Here is a 15792-nt window from a genome sequence, read left to right as displayed (position 1 = left end):
AAGCTATGTAAAAAACAAACAACTTCAAGAGCTGGAAAATAAGATCCGAAATGAAAAATTAAATGGGATTAATAGCAGATGAGACACTGCAGAAGAAAAGATCAGAGAACTTGAAGACACAGTAATAAAAACTTCTACCCTAAGGGGAAAAAGGAAGTAAACAACTAAACAGCCTCAGCAACACTGCCACAGTATCAAGTGTATCCGCAGATGTGTGACTGGAGTCCAAGCGGGAGAGGATGGAGGCAAGGGCAAAAGAAATACCTCAAGAAATAAGAGGCAAAAAATTTTCAAATCTGATAAAAACTATAAACCTATCAATCCAAAAGTTTCAGCAAACTCAAAGCAGGACAAAAAGGAAAAAAAACACACCATGGCATGTCATAATCAAACTGTTGAAAACCAGCAGTAAAAAGAAAATTCTAAAAGCAGCCAGAGAAAAAAGTACACACTACACAGAGGAATAGAGATGAGTAAAGACAGACTTCCCAGGACTTCCCTGGTGGTCCAGTGGTTAAGAATCTACCTTCCAATGCAGGGGATGCAGGTTCGATCCCTGGATGGGGAACTAAGATTCCACTAGAGCTCCGCAGGGCAGCTAAGCCTGCGTGCCACAACTAGAGATCCCACGCACCACAACTACTGAGCCCATGCGCCACAACTAGAGAGAAGCCCATGTGCGGCAACAAAAGATCCCACATGCCGCAACGAAGGTCTCACGTGCCACAACTAACACCTGACGCAGCCAAATAAATAAATATTGAAAAAAAAAAGAACCAATCAGAACCAACCAAGCCATATCTTTTAAAATGCAGAAAGAAAAAACTGTCAACCTAGAATTCTATAACCAGCAATATATCTTTCGAAAATGCAAGTGAAAAAATAAAAAAAATGCAAGTGAAGGGACTTCCTTGGTGGTCCAGTGGGTAAGACTCCGTGCTCCCATTGCAGGGGATCCAGGTTTGATCCCTGGTCAGGGAACGAGATCCTACATGCTGCAACTAAGAGTTTGCATGCCTCAACTAAAGACCCAGCATGCCACAACTAAGAAGTCCACGTGCCACAACTAAAAAAAAAAGATGCCATATGCCACAACTAAGAAGTGGCGCAGCATAAATAATTTTTTTTAAAAAATGCAAGTGAAGCAAACTGTCAAACAAAAGCTGAAAGAATTCAACACCAGTAGATTTACTCTAGAAGAAATGTTAAATTCTTCAAGCAGAAAATAACTACCAGACAGAAAACTACAATCTACAGAAAGCAAAGAATAAAATGGAAATAGTAAAACATGGATAAATATTAAAGACTTTTTTCTCATTTTTAAATTTCCTTGGAAAATAACTGTGTTTAAAGTAAAAACAATACACTGTAAGGTTACAACATACACAGAGGCAAGATGTATGACAAATTGACGGGAGATGGGAGTCCTGCTATGAGGCTCTCCCATTATACGTGAAACAGGGTAACATCATGTGAAGGTAGACTGTGATACATATTGAGGACACGTATTGTAAATCCTAGAGCGATCACTAAAAATATAAAACAAAGGAACAGCTAATGAGATGACAGTGGAAACAAAATCAAATACCAAAAAATGCTAAATTAATACAAAAGAAGGTAGGCAAAAGAGTAAAGAAGAAACAAAACATAGATGGGACAAATACTAAGCAAAGAGCAAGAATTGAGAGCTACATTAAATTACCTAAACACTACAATTAAAAGGCAAGGATTACCAAATTGAATTTTAAAAATAGGAAGACCCGACTACATTCTCCCTACATGAAATGCACTTTAAAAATAAAAATGTAGCTAGTTAAATGTAAAAGGGATGGACTTCCCTGGTGGTGCAGTGGTTAAAAATCCATCTGCCAATGCAGGGGAAACAGGTTCAAGCCCTGGTCCAGGAAGATCCACATGCCGCGGAGCAACTAAGCCCGTGCGCCACAACTACTGAGCCTGTGCTCTAGAGCCCACGAGCCACAGTTACTGAGCCCACGTGTCACAGCTACTGAAGCCTCCACGCCTAGAGCCCAAGCTCCACAACAAGAGAAGCCACTGCAATAAGAAGCCCACGCACCGCAACGAAGAGCAGACCCCGCTCACCACAACTAGAGAAAGCCCGCACATAGCAACGAAGACCCCACGCAGCCAAAAATAAATAAATTTATTAAAAAACAAAAAAAGTAAAAGGGAGAAGAAAGATACACCAAGCAATCACTAACTATAAGGAAGCTGGAGAGGCCACATCAGTATCAGACAAAACAGACTTCAGAACAAGGACTATTACAGAGATAAAGAGAACTTTTCTGGGGTGGGCCGTGCCACTCAGTTTTCGGGATCTTAGTTCCCTGACCAGAGATTGAACCCGGGCGCCCTGCAGTGGAAGCGCAGAATCCTAACCACTGGACAGCAAGGGAATTCCCAAAGAAGACATTTTATAACGATATAAGGATCAATTCATCATGAAGACTTAACCATCCTACAAGAGCATACATGAAATTAAAGAACTTCAAGATAAAGCAAAAACTGAGAGAACTGAAAGGAGGAAGAGACAAATCTATAGAGCTGAAGATTTCAATACTCCTCTCCCAAGAATTGATAGAACAACTGAAAACAAAATCAGTAAGGACATAAAAGACCCAAATAACACTACTGACCACCTTATTTAAATGACATTTATAGGGCTTCCCTGGTGGCGCAGTGGTTGAGAGTCCGCCTGCCGATGCAGTGGACGCGGGTTTGTGCCCCGGTCCGGGAGGATCCCCTTTGCCGCAGAGCAGCTGGGCCCGTGAGCCAGGGCCGCTGAGCCTGCGCATCCAGAGCCTGTGCTCCGCAATGGGAGAGGCCACAACAGTGAGAGTCCTGCGTACCCCCAAAAAAAAAAAAAAAAATGACATTTATAGAGTACTCCAACCAAAAGCAGAAAGACATTCGTCTCAAGTACACATGGAATTCTGAACAAAACAGAACCATATGCTGGGCTACAAGTCTTAATAACTGTAAAAGGTTGCAATTTGCACCTAGGAAATGCAGAGTAAAACTACAATGAGATACCACTACACACCCACTAAAATGACTAAAATCAGGAAGACTGACAATACTAAGTGCTGTTGAGGATGTAGGGCAACAGGAATTCTCATAGATTGTTGCTGGCAATGTAAAATGGTACATACAACCTTTACAAAAACATGGCATGTTGGCAGTTTATCATAAAACCCACCTTTACTATACACCCAGCAATTCCACTGTTTCATAGAAATGAAAACATACATCCACCCAAAGAATTGTCTGTGAATATTCATAGCAGCACTAGTAACAGCCCAAAGCTGGAAACAACCCAAAAGCCCATCAACAAGTGAAAGAATAAAGTACGGTTCAACAGAAAAGGAACAAACTGCTGGTACACATGCAACAACACGGATGAGTCTCAGAAATACTATTTCAACAGAAGAAACCAGAGAGTATGTAGAACACTGGTTGCCCAGGGCCAGGGTGGGGGTCTTGACTGCAAAGGGACATAAACTGACTTCTTGGGGTGCTGGAAATGTTTTACACCTTAATAGTAGGGAAGGTGCATACATCTGCAAAGCTCAAACTGTATACTTAAAATGGGTGTGTTTTGGGGGCTTCCCTGGTGGTGCAGTGGTTGAGAGTCTGCCTACCGATGCAGGGGACGCGGGTTCGTGCCCCGGTCTGGGAGGATCCCACATGCTGCGGAGCGGCTGGGCCCGTGAGCCATGGCCACTCAGCCTGCGCGTCCGGAGGCTCCACAACAGGAGAGGCCGCAACAGTGAGAGAGAGGACCGTGTACCGCAAAAAAAACAAAATCAAAAACAAACAATAAAAAAAAGGGTGTGTTTTATTGTACGTAAATTATATCTCAATAAAGTTAAGTATTAAAAAAATTTTAAAGGAAGAATAAAAAGGTATATACCATGAATAAAGAGATCAAGTTAACATTATTTAAAAACCATATAATTATTTACCTTTTTAGAAAACTCAAAAGAAACTGAAAAAGTAGTGAAGTATTCCATTACGCACTAAACCTTGAAAACATTATGCTGAGTTAAAGACACTAGTCACAAAAGACCGTATATTGCCTGATTCCACTATACGAAATGCACAGAATACACAAATCCACAGAGATAGATCGTGGTTACCAGGGACTGGACGGAGAGGGAATAGAAAGTGACCGCTGATGATGAGTGTGAGTTTCTTTTTGGAGTGATGAAAATGGTCAGGAATTAGTGGTGATGGATGCACAACCCTGTGATATACTAAAAAACACGTATACATTTAAAAGGGTAAACTCTATGGTATGTAAAAATAATTTTTTTTTTTTTTTGCTGTGCCGTGCAGCTTGCAGGATTTTAGTTCCCTGACCAGGAATTGAACCCAGGCCCACTGAAGTGAAAGCATCAAGTCCTAACCACTGGACCACCAGGGAACTCCCTATGGTATATAAATTATATCACAATAAAGCTGTTATTTTTTTTTTTTTTTTTTTTTGCAGTACGTGGGCCTCTCACTGTTGCGGCCTCTCCCATTGCGGAGCACAGGCTCCAGACGCGCAGGCTCAGCGGCCATGGCTCACAGGCCCAGCCGCTCCGCGGCATGTGGGATCTTCCCGGACCGGGGCACGAACCCGTGTCCCCTGCGTCGGCAGGTGGACTCTCAACCACTGAGCCACCAGGGAAGCCCAAAGCTGTTATTTTTTAAAATACGTGTGTATACATATATTCCATGGCAGTGTTGCCATTTACAAAATAAGTATACAAAGTATACTTTCGCTGTACACCAGCAAAAATCAGTTAGAAAACATAACAGACAGTTTCACAAGCGCAATAAAAGATAAAAAACATACTTAGAAATAAACCTAAAAAAATGTTCCCAGGAATCACCTAAAGAAAACTACCACACTTAACTGAGAGACACAAAAGATGTGAATAATTTAGAGACACAATACTATGTTCTTAGAGAGGAAAATTCAATCTTGTAAAGATGTCGAATCTCCCTACATGAATTTGTGGATTTAATAGAATTTCAAAAGAATTTTCCGGGCGTGATAAAATAATTCAAAACAAATTACAATGCAATTAATGCAAACCAAAACGACAAGGATAAAAGAGCATAGAGCTAGATTAAGGGAACAGAACGGAAAGGCTAGAAACAAAGGCCAATATATGTGAGTATTTAACACACATTTACAATGGCATTTCACATTAGGGTTGGGGGTAGCCTGCTGGACCGTTCAACAAATGAGGCTCACAATAGGAATACGAAAAATAAACTTCTAAAGCAAACTACCAAAGGCCAAACACAAAAGAAGAGACTGATAGTTGACAATATACATATATTTTAAAATTGAGTACACAAAATATACTATGTAACATTAAAAGGAAAAAGCAAACATCATGAAGTAGGTCCAGGACCAGCATCCACGACTACTGTTTCCTTTTTCTAAAAGGAACCTTTTCCAGTTCACTTTACATTAAACTCTCAAAACTCATTCAGATCACTCTGAACAACTCACAGTAAGTGTTACTATTTTGTGATCCACTATGAAGACAGGTTTCGGGCAAGAATAAAGGCAGTGCCACAGGTCCAAGGCTGTGACTTAGAGAGACGAGGGTCACACCACCTTTCACCTCCTGAGCAATGGGCATTCCCAATGGGAACTGCCATGAACCCAAGATCGACCATAAAAGGTGGCCTGGGGAGCCCACTGCCCTGCCCTTCCCCTGCAGCACTGCCAGCCTCCGGCAAGCTCACGTCTCAGACATCAGATGCATTTTCCCTGTACCTGGCCCTCACCTAGTACCCACCAAACTTCAGTTACCACTCACGAGGCTTGCAAGCTTTCCCAGGAAGAAAGAAGACAGGGCTGATCAAAGAATCCTAGAATCCAGAATTTAGAGAATTTTTAAAGCATTTGTTTAAAACAGCCTTGAGAACTTGTAGATTTCTCATCATCTTCAGTCTGAGGGTCTGAGTGGACTGTCTGCATTTAAATCTTGGCTGGAACACTAACTAGCTGTATGTCCTTGGGTAAGTTAACCTCTCAGAACTCTACTGCATTTTCTTCTCTGTAAACTGTGGTTAATAATAATGACCTTCCAGAACTTCCCTGGTGGCGCAGCGGTTAAGAATTCGCCTGCCAGTGCCGGGGACACAGGTTCAAGCCCTGCTTTGGAAAGACCCTACATGCTGTGGAGCAACTAAGTCTGTGGGCCACAACTACTGAGCCTGTGTTCTAGAGCCTGCAAGCCACAGTTTACTGAGCACGCGAGCCACAACTACTGAGCCTGCATGCCACAAATACTGAAGCCTGTGTGCCTAGAGCCCATGCTCCACAACAGGGGAAGCCATCACAATGAGTAGCTTGCGCACCACAATGAAGAGAAGCCCCCGCTCACCACAACCAAAGAAAAGCCTGCACCCAGCAACAAAGACCCAACACAGCTGAAAATTTAAAAAATAATAATTTTTAAAAAATTTTTAAATAAACTGAATGTGCAAAAAAATAAATTAATAATAATAATGATGACCTTCCACAAGTATTACGAGGTTACTATGATGATTAAATTAACTGATTCATTTAAAAATTGTTTAGAACAAGGTAAAAACATTGAGTGAATGGATAAGAATGGACAATTCACAAAGGGAGAAAATACTGTACAAATGTAACAATAAATGTTAAAAAAAAAATTCACCCTCACTAGGAAACAACAAAATGCAAAATAAAAGCACATGATCCCTTTTCATCCTTTAATAGATAACTTTATGTTGGTAAAGATTTCAAATATTTAAATCCAGTCTTGGCAACAATGTAAAGAAAAGGACACTTTGATATACTGTGGATGGAAACATGAGGTGAATTTGAAGTATCAAAAGCCCACCACTCCCACTTCCTGAAAATTACTCTAACAAAGTATCTGGAAATTGCGCAAAGAGGTGTGTTAAGGATGTTTGCTGGGCTACTTGCAAGAGTACAAAACTGCACAAAACAGGAGTCTACACACACCTGCCTCTCACTGCCCCTAAGACCCAGTAAAATAAAAGTACAGCTGCACAAAATGGAAAGTCCTGACCAGCTGCAAGAATAGGGAGAAAGCGGTTGTAAAGAATTCTGGGAGAGGGACTTCCCTGGTGGTCCAGTGTTTAAGACTTCGCCTTCCATTGCAGGGGATGTGGGTTTGATCCCTGGTCAGGGAGCTAAGATCCCACATGCCTCATGGCCAAAAAAACCAAAACATAAAACAGAAGCAATATTGTAACAAATTCAATAAACACTTTAAAAATGGTCCACATCAAAAAAAAAAAAAAAAAAAAGGACTTCTGGGAGAAAGGCAGCTCCAAATCAAGCAGGCAGAGAAGGCCATGTCATAAATGCCCACCTGCACAGCCAAGGAGAGCGCAGAGTCAGCAGGTGCAGTGGGGCCCAAAGCAGGGAGGGGTCTGCGATCGCTGTAGCCCCAGAATCACTCACCAGGGACCAAACTCCGAACAAATACTTAGGTAAATGAAGGATTCTCCATACAGCTGTTACAACTGCTAACAGCTATAAAACAGGAAATCGTCAGTGACACAATAATAGTGGGGTACCTTAACACCTCACTTACACCAAAGGACAGATCATCCAGACAGAAAATTAATAAGGAAACACAAGCTTTAAATGACACAATAGACCAGACAGATTTAATTGATATTTAAAGGACATTCCATCCAAAAACAGCAAATTGCACTTTCTTCTCAAGGGCACATGGAACATTCTCCAGGATAGATCACATCTTGGGTCACAAATCAAGCCTCGGTAAATTTAAGAAAATTGAAATTATATCAAGCATCTTTTCTGACCATGATGCTATGAGATTAGAAATCAATTACAGGGAAAAAAAAACCGTAAAAAACACAAACACATGGAGGCTAAACAATATGTTACTAAATAACCAAGAGATCACTGAAGAAATCAAAAAGGAAATCAAAAAATACCTAGAGACAAATTACAATGAAAACACGACAATCCAAAACCTATGGGATGCAGCAAAAGCAGTTCTAAGAGGGCAGTTTATAGCAACACAAGCCTACCTCAAGAAACAAGAAAAACCTCAAATAAACAATCTAACCTTATACCTAAAGGAACAAGAGAAAGAAGAACAAACAAAACCCAAAGTTAGTAGAAGGAAAGAAATCATAACAATCAGAGCAGAAATAAATGAAATAGAAACAAAGAAAACAATAGCAAAGATCAATAAAACTAAAAGCTGGTCCTTTAAGATAAATAAAATTGATAAAGCCTTAGCCAGACTCATCAAGAAAAAAAGGGAGAGGACCCAAATCAATAAAATTAGAAATGAAAAAGGAGAAGTTACAACGGACACCACAGAAATACAAAGCATCCTAAGAGAGAACTACAAGCAACTCTATGCCAATAAAATGGACAACCTGGAAGAAATGGACAAATCCTTGGAAAGGTATAACCTTCCAGACTGAATCAGGAAGAAATAGAAAATATAAACAGACCAATCACAAGTAATGAAATTGAAACTGTGATCAAAAATCTTCCAACAAACAAAAGTCCAGGACCAGATGGCTTCACAGGTGAATTCTATCAAACATTTAGAGAAGAGCTAACACCCATCCTTCTCAAACTCTTCCAAAAAATTGCAGGGGAAGGAACACTCCCAAACTCATTCTATGAGGCCACCATCACCCTGATACCAAAACCAGACAAAGACACTACAAGAAAAGAAAATTACAGGCCAATTATCACTGATGAATATAGATGCAAAAATCCTCAACAAAATACCAGCAAACAGAATCCAACAACACATTAAAAGAGTCATACATCATGATCAAGTGGGATTTACCCCAGGGATGCAAAGATTCTTCAATATACGCAAATCAATCGATGTGATACATGATATTAACAAACTGAAGAATAAAAACCATATGATCATCTCAATAGATGCAGAAAAAGCTTCTGACAAAATTCAACACCCATTTATGATAAAAACTCTCCAGAAAGTAGGCACAGAGGGAACCTAACTCAACAAAATAAAGGTCATATATGACAAACCCACAGCAAACATCATTCTCAATGGTGAAAAACTGAAAGCATTTCCTCTATGATCAGGAACAAGACAAGGATGTCCACTCTTGCCACTATTATTCAACATAGTTTTGGAAGTCCTAGCCACGGCAATCAGAGAGAAAAATAAATAAAAGGAATACAAATTGGAAAAGAAGAAGTAAAACTGTCACTGTTTGCAGATGACATGATACTGTACATAGAGAATCCTAAAGATGCCACCAGAAAACTATTAGAGCTAATCAATGAATTTGATAAAGTTGCAGGATACAAAATTAATGCACAGAAATCTCTTGCATTCCTATACAGTAACAACAAAAAATCAGAAAGAGAAATTAAGGAAACAATCCCATTCACCACTGCAACAAAAAAAATAAAATACCTAGGAATAAACCTACCTAAGGAGGTAAAAGACCTGTACTCAGAAAACTATAAGACACCAATGAAAGAAATCAAAGATGACACAAACAGATGGAGAGATATACCATGTTCCTGGATTAGAAGAGTCAATATTGTGAAAATGTCTATACTACCCAAAGCAATCTACAGATGCAATGCAATCCCTATCAAATTACCAGTGGCATTTTTTACAGAACCAGAAGAAAAAATCTTAAAATTGGTATGGAGACACAAAAGACCCCAAATAGCCAAGGCAGTCTTGAGGGAAAAAAATGGAGCTGGAGGAATCAGACTCCCTGACTTCAGACTATACTACAAAGCTACAGCAATCAAGACAATATGGTACTGGCACAAAAACAGAAATATAGATCAATGGAACAGGATAGAAAGCCCAGAGATAAACCCACGCACCTATGGTCAACTAATCTATGACAAAGGAGGCAAGGATATACAATGGAGAAAAGACAGTCTCTTCAATAAGTGGTGCTGGGAAAACTGGACAGCTACATGTAAAAGAGTGAAATGAGAACACTCCCTAACACCATACACAAAAATAAACAAAAAATGGATTAGAGAGCTAAATGTAAGACCGGACACTATAAAACTCTTAGAGGAAAACATAGGAAGAACACTCTTTGACATAAATCACAGCGAGATCCTTTTTGACCCACCTCCTAGAGTAATGGAAATAAAAACAAAAATAAACAAATGGAACTTAATGAAACTTAAAAGCTTTTGCAAAGCAAAGAAGACTACAAACAAGATGAAAAGACAATCCTCAGAATGGGAGAAAATATTTGCAAATGAATCAACGGACAAAGGATTACTCCCCAAAATATATAAACAGCTCATGCAGCTTAATATCAAAAAATCAACCCAATCAAAAAATAGGCAGAAGACCTAAACAGACATTTCTCCAAAGAAGACATACAGATGGCCAAGAAGCACATGAAAAGCTGCTCAACATCACTAATTATTAGAGAAATGCAAATCAAAACTACAGTGAGGTATCACCTCACACCAGTTAGAATGGGCATCATCAGAAAATCTACAAACAACAAATGCTGGAGAGGGTGTGGAGAAAAGGGAGCCCTCTTGCACTGTTGGTGGGAATGTAAATTGATACAGCCACTATGGAGAACAGTATGGAGGGTCCTTAAAAAACTAAAAATAGAAGTACCATATGACCCAGAAATCCCACTACTGGGCATATAGCCAGAGAAAACCATAATTCAAAAAGACACATGCACCCCAATGTTCACTGCAGCACTATTTACAATAGCCAGGTCATGGAAGCAACCTAAATGCCCATCGACAGACGAATGGGTAAAGAAGATGTGGTACATATATACAATGGAATATTACTCAGCCATAAAAAGGAACGAAATTGGGTCATTTGTAGAGACGTGGATGGATCTAGAGACTGTCATACAGAGTGAAGTAAGTCAGAAAGAGAAAAACAAATATCGTATATTAACGCATACACGTGGAACCTACAAAAATGGTACAGATGAACCAGTTTGCAGGGCAGAAATAGAGACACAGATGTAAAGAACAAACGTATGGACTCCAAGGGGGGAAACTGGCCAGCGGGGGGGATGAATTGGGAGATTGGGATTGACATATATACACTAATATGTATAAAATAGATAACTAGGGGCTTCCCTGGTGGCGCAGTGGTTGGGAGTCTGCCTGCTGATACAGGGGACACGGGTTCGTGCCCCGGTCCGGGAAGATCCCATGTGCCGCGGAGCAGCTGGGCCCATGACCCATGGCCACTGGGCCTGCGCACCCGGAGCCTGTGCTCCGCAACGGAAGAGTCCGCAACGGAAGAGTCCGCAACAGTGAGAGGTCCACGTACCGAAAAAAAAAAAAAATAGATAACTAACAAGAACCTGCTCTATAAAAAAATAAATAAATAATTCAAAAAAAAAAAACACCCCCCAAAAAAAAGAAAAAGAAAATGCTCCAACTTACAAAACAGAAGCAGAGGAGCCCTTGTCTGCATCCATTTGGTCTGAAACACGGACAGAACCAGCAAGATGAAAAGATCAAATTACAAAGAAAAGCTGACCCCAGGGGAAAGAGGAGAACCTCGGGAACAATAGAGAACAGCCAGAACTCAGCTCAGAGAGACTCGGAAAGACAGCACAGCACTCACAGAAGAACAGAGACCAGGAAAGCAGGTGATTCCAGTGCTTCCCTCAGCAACCCCCCACCTCCAAACCCCAGTAAATCAACAAAGAGAAACAAATCCACAAGGAAAAAGAAAACAGAAGAAACAGTAGCTAAGAGACTTCAGCAGTGACTTCCAAGTTGTAACTGAGCTGCACAGGGGAAGTACAGAAGCAGAGCCCAGCGGTGGGTCACAGCCGGGAGGCCAGAGGCCTGAGGTGCCGGGGTCAGCCCAGGGTAGGACAAAGGTGGGGCTGAAAACAGGAGGAGTGGTCCAAGGCTCCAGGCCACAGTACCGTGCCCATACAGGCAGAAGACTAAAGGTTTACTTTTTTTTTCAATAAATTTATTTATTTAATTTTTGGCTGTGTTGGGTCTCCCTTGCCGCGCACGGGCTTTCTCTGGTTGCAGCGAGCGGGGGATACTCTTCGTTGCGATGCGTGGGCTTCTCATTGCGGTGGCTTCTCTCGTTGCGGAGCACAGGCTCTAGGCGCGCGGGCTTCAGTAGTTGTGGCTCGCGGGCTCTAGAGCGCAGGCTCAGTAGTTGTGGCACTCGGCCTTAGCTGCTCCGCAACATGCGGGATCTTCCCAGACCCGGGCTCAAACCCGTGTCCCCTGCACTGGCAGGCGGATTCTTAAGCACTGTGCCACCAGGGAAGCCCTAAAGGTTTACTCTTGCGAATGGAGAATACCACAGTCACTAGCCATATTTGGGTTTTTTTAACTTAAATCAAATAAAATTTAAGATTCAAAGAAAAAAACAAAAAATAAAATAAAATTCAGTTTCTCAGTCATACGAGCCATACTTCAAGTGCTCCACAGTCACATGTGGCTAGTGGTGACCTTACCAGACAGCACAGATCTAGAACATTCCATCACTGCACAGAGCTATCCTGGACAGAGGTGTCCTGAAGAGAGTAGGCTGAAGGGCTTAGAGCTGGAAACCAGGCTTGGTGCCTGACTCAAAAGGTAATTCTGCGCTAGGAGGCCCACAGCAGGACCCTCCTCACAGGGCCACAGGGCCCAGCAGCTGGGTGTGTGCTCCCCAGGGAGGAAAACCGGACCTGTAAGACAACTTTGAAATATACCAAACCAAGGACAAGCACTCTTATAAAGTAAAAACAACTGTCGAAATAAATTCAAGAACATCTTCTACATGCAAAACAAAGATCCAAAAGCAGAACTATAAGGGAAAAGCTTAGGGACCCAGAGGATCACTCCTGGAAATTCACAGGCACACCAGAAGAAGGCAGAACAGAGAAACGATCAAAAACACACCAGAAGTAAAGCTCCCTGTACCAAAGGATGCAAGTCTTCAGCCTAAAATCGTCCAGCTAATGCCCAGCATAAGAAAAAAAGCCTAGCGCGAGTCATACCCTCCTAAAATATGAGGTTCTAGAAAAGCCTCCCGAAAAAGAAACTCAGATTTGGACATGGCATAACTGGATGAGGGAAGACGATGGACCCATGCCTTCCATCCCCACCCAGCCAAGCTGCCAACCACGCATGAAATGTATTTATTCTGCCTGAGATAGCTGAGAGTTCAGAAAACTTACCTTCTACAAAACCTGTTAAAAAAGAAAAACCAGCACGCACAGCACCAGCCCACTTTTTAAAAGGCACCTGTGTTCACACTGAGGCTAACCCTTGGTGTCTCCCTGGTGATGTGTCTAAGATCTCCACAGCCCTGGGGGCAAGCAGCGCTGATGACCCCATATCACGGGCGGACAACTCAGGCACAGAGCAGCTAAGTGGCAGAGCTGGGATGTAAATCTAGGTGGTCTAGCCCCGGGGTTTGTGATCCCAACCCCCATACCATGCTGCCCTTCAACTGAAATTACTATCGCTACCTTCCTCCTTCTCAAGTTCACTGCCAGGAGCAGGTGTTACTACTGTAGGCCCCATTAACCAGTAAGGCCCGGGCACTTTATCCTGATACCCTCTGCTTGTGCGCACGCGCGCACACACACACACACACACACACACACACACACACACACGCACACTCCATGCACCAAGGCCTCTGTGATCATCTGTAACTGAACGATCAAAAATCAAAATCCTCAGCCTCTATTCTTACCTAGGTGTGGGTCCAACAGGTGAGGCTGCTCCTGATATTTGTCCATTATTGCTAAAAAGAAAAACAATGTGAGAATTAACATGCACATGAGCCTGGGAAACACTCGAGTTTTCCCACGCTGACTTGCAGGGCAGCTCCCAAGAGCACAGGCCAACTGAAGTGAGCCCCCACCCACCCACTTCCTCAGGGCCACTGTGCCCTGGCCTCTGCCCTCTGCTTGCTCAGCACACCTTCCTCTCAGGTCCTCGCTTCTTCCTTCCTTCACGGCCTGCTGACAGCCAAGCTGAGTTCTCCCCTTCATTAGACACACACCTTCCACACCCTTCACTCTCCTCTGCCACACACACCAAGCCATGTGCCCTCCCAGGCCTCACACCACGGCCTCCTTAATCCCATGCAGCCTGGTTTCCACTCCTACCAGCAGCTAGAACTGCTCCTATCAGATCCCATGACCACCTGGGTTACGGCAGTTCTTATGCACCACACACCTCCACACCTGACCACTCCCTAGGAATGGGAAAGTGGGCTTTCACTGGTCCCTGGATATACACCTCACCCTCAGGACAGTTCTACGCCAGAGGTATTTTCAGTGCTAACCGCAGCCGACAGCCAGAGAATCAGCACAATCAAGCAACTAGCCCAAGTGGCAGAGGGGTATTCAAGCCCAGGGTTGAGTTGCCGAAGTGTGTGCTCTTTCCACTCAGCCAGCCACACTGACACCTCCTGAAGTTCAGAGTTGTCATTACAAACCCATGAAGACAAAATTATATAGAAATTTCTTTACCTAAAAGGGTCCTCGAGGACGGTTTTACTGAATCACAAAACCCTACGTAGTTATCTAACCACGGGATCCTAAGGAGTCATTTGGAAGTTGCCCGTTACAGACAACTACAAGGGTCCGTCTAAACTTGGAGAACCTAGACTAATGACCAAGCATCCTACGGTGCGCCTATCCGACATCCTGCGCTGTCCTGCACAGTCTTGGCAGAGCCATGGGCGCTGCCTACAGCTAAGGCTCTGGGTGGGGGCCCCACAACCGCACAGCCAGCCCGGCCCCCGCCCGCGCCAACCTGTTCTCGCCTCTCCTGCTCCCACTGCCCTGTCCACACAGCTGTCTCGGAGCAAATGCTCTTTGCTGTGGTCCCAGGGCAGGCTGGAGACAGAACTTGGAGACGAGCCGCCCAAGGGAGGTCCACCCGCCCCCTCCTGACGGAGGTCGGCCAGGAGGCCCACTGCCCTCTCCACTTCTCACGCGCGCGCCCGTGTCTGGAACCGCAAGAAAGGAGACCTGCACAGCCTGCGCTGCCCCCTTCCCTCCTCCGGCCCGCACACACCCCGGAACCGCTCCAGGGCGCCCTCCCGGGCCGCGCGGTCTCCAAGCACCGCCGGTAGGCGGCCGAGCAGCTCCTTCGTCTCCGCGCTCTCGCCGAACGACTCGAGAGAGGCGCAGCAGGCCAGCGCCGCGTCCTCCGCCGCATCCTCCGCCCGGTCCTCCACCGGATTCTCCACGGCGCCCACGGCCGGCTCCTCGCTCAAGGCCATCCTCGGCGGCCGGACGGTGCCCGCAGACTCGCAGCCGGCTCCACACGCGCGCGGGGCGCGGGGCGTGGGACACGAGGCACCAAACGCTCAAGATTGCTGAGACAGAGAAGACGGCAATAACGCCGGCCCCGCCCCACGACCTCCGACCTTGCGCGCCGGCCCCGCTACAGAGCGCGCCGGCCGCCAAAATACTGCGCGCGGAGGCGGTGCCGACCCCGAGTGAGGCGGGGCCAGAGGGCTGGGTGGGGTGACAAGATCCCACAAGCCGGCTGCGCAGCCTTCCCCGAGCACGCGCGCTGAGTTCAGGTCCCGGGGGTCTTTCTGCAAAGCCGTCTGCAGGCGCGCGGGGCTGCAGTGGGAGCGGCTCCAGCCGCTAGACAGGCACTTTCCAGACAACGGATGAGTGGGCACTCGTAAAGCCCCGAAACAATTGGTGATTCGGGAGGAGTGATAACGGCGCGGCTCAGGTCTTCCGAGACGCACACACGGGTGGCCGAGGTGCCCG

General features: G+C 44.3%; 1 protein-coding gene across 2 annotated transcripts in view; it reads right to left on the bottom strand.

Annotated features, from left to right (window-relative positions):
- Positions 1-15380, bottom strand: part of TBCD (tubulin folding cofactor D) — a 177164-nt gene extending 161784 nt beyond the window's left edge. For both annotated transcript variants that reach the window (XM_082679819.1, XM_082679820.1), the window contains exons 1-2: positions 15080-15380; positions 13746-13796 (exon numbers count right to left, since the gene is read on the bottom strand). In XM_082679819.1, coding sequence (XP_082535945.1) covers positions 13746-13796; positions 15080-15287 — 259 coding nt within the window. In that variant the 5' untranslated portion in view covers positions 15288-15380. The remainder of the gene's footprint in view (positions 1-13745; positions 13797-15079) is intronic.
- Between the last annotated feature and the right edge of the window lie 412 nt (positions 15381-15792).

Source organism: Grampus griseus, assembly GCF_964374135.1.
Source record: "Grampus griseus genome assembly, chromosome: 20".
NCBI classification, from domain to species: Eukaryota; Metazoa; Chordata; class Mammalia; order Artiodactyla; family Delphinidae; genus Grampus; species Grampus griseus.
Note: the sequence above shows the minus strand (reverse complement) of the source record. Positions and strands in the feature narration are given on the sequence as shown.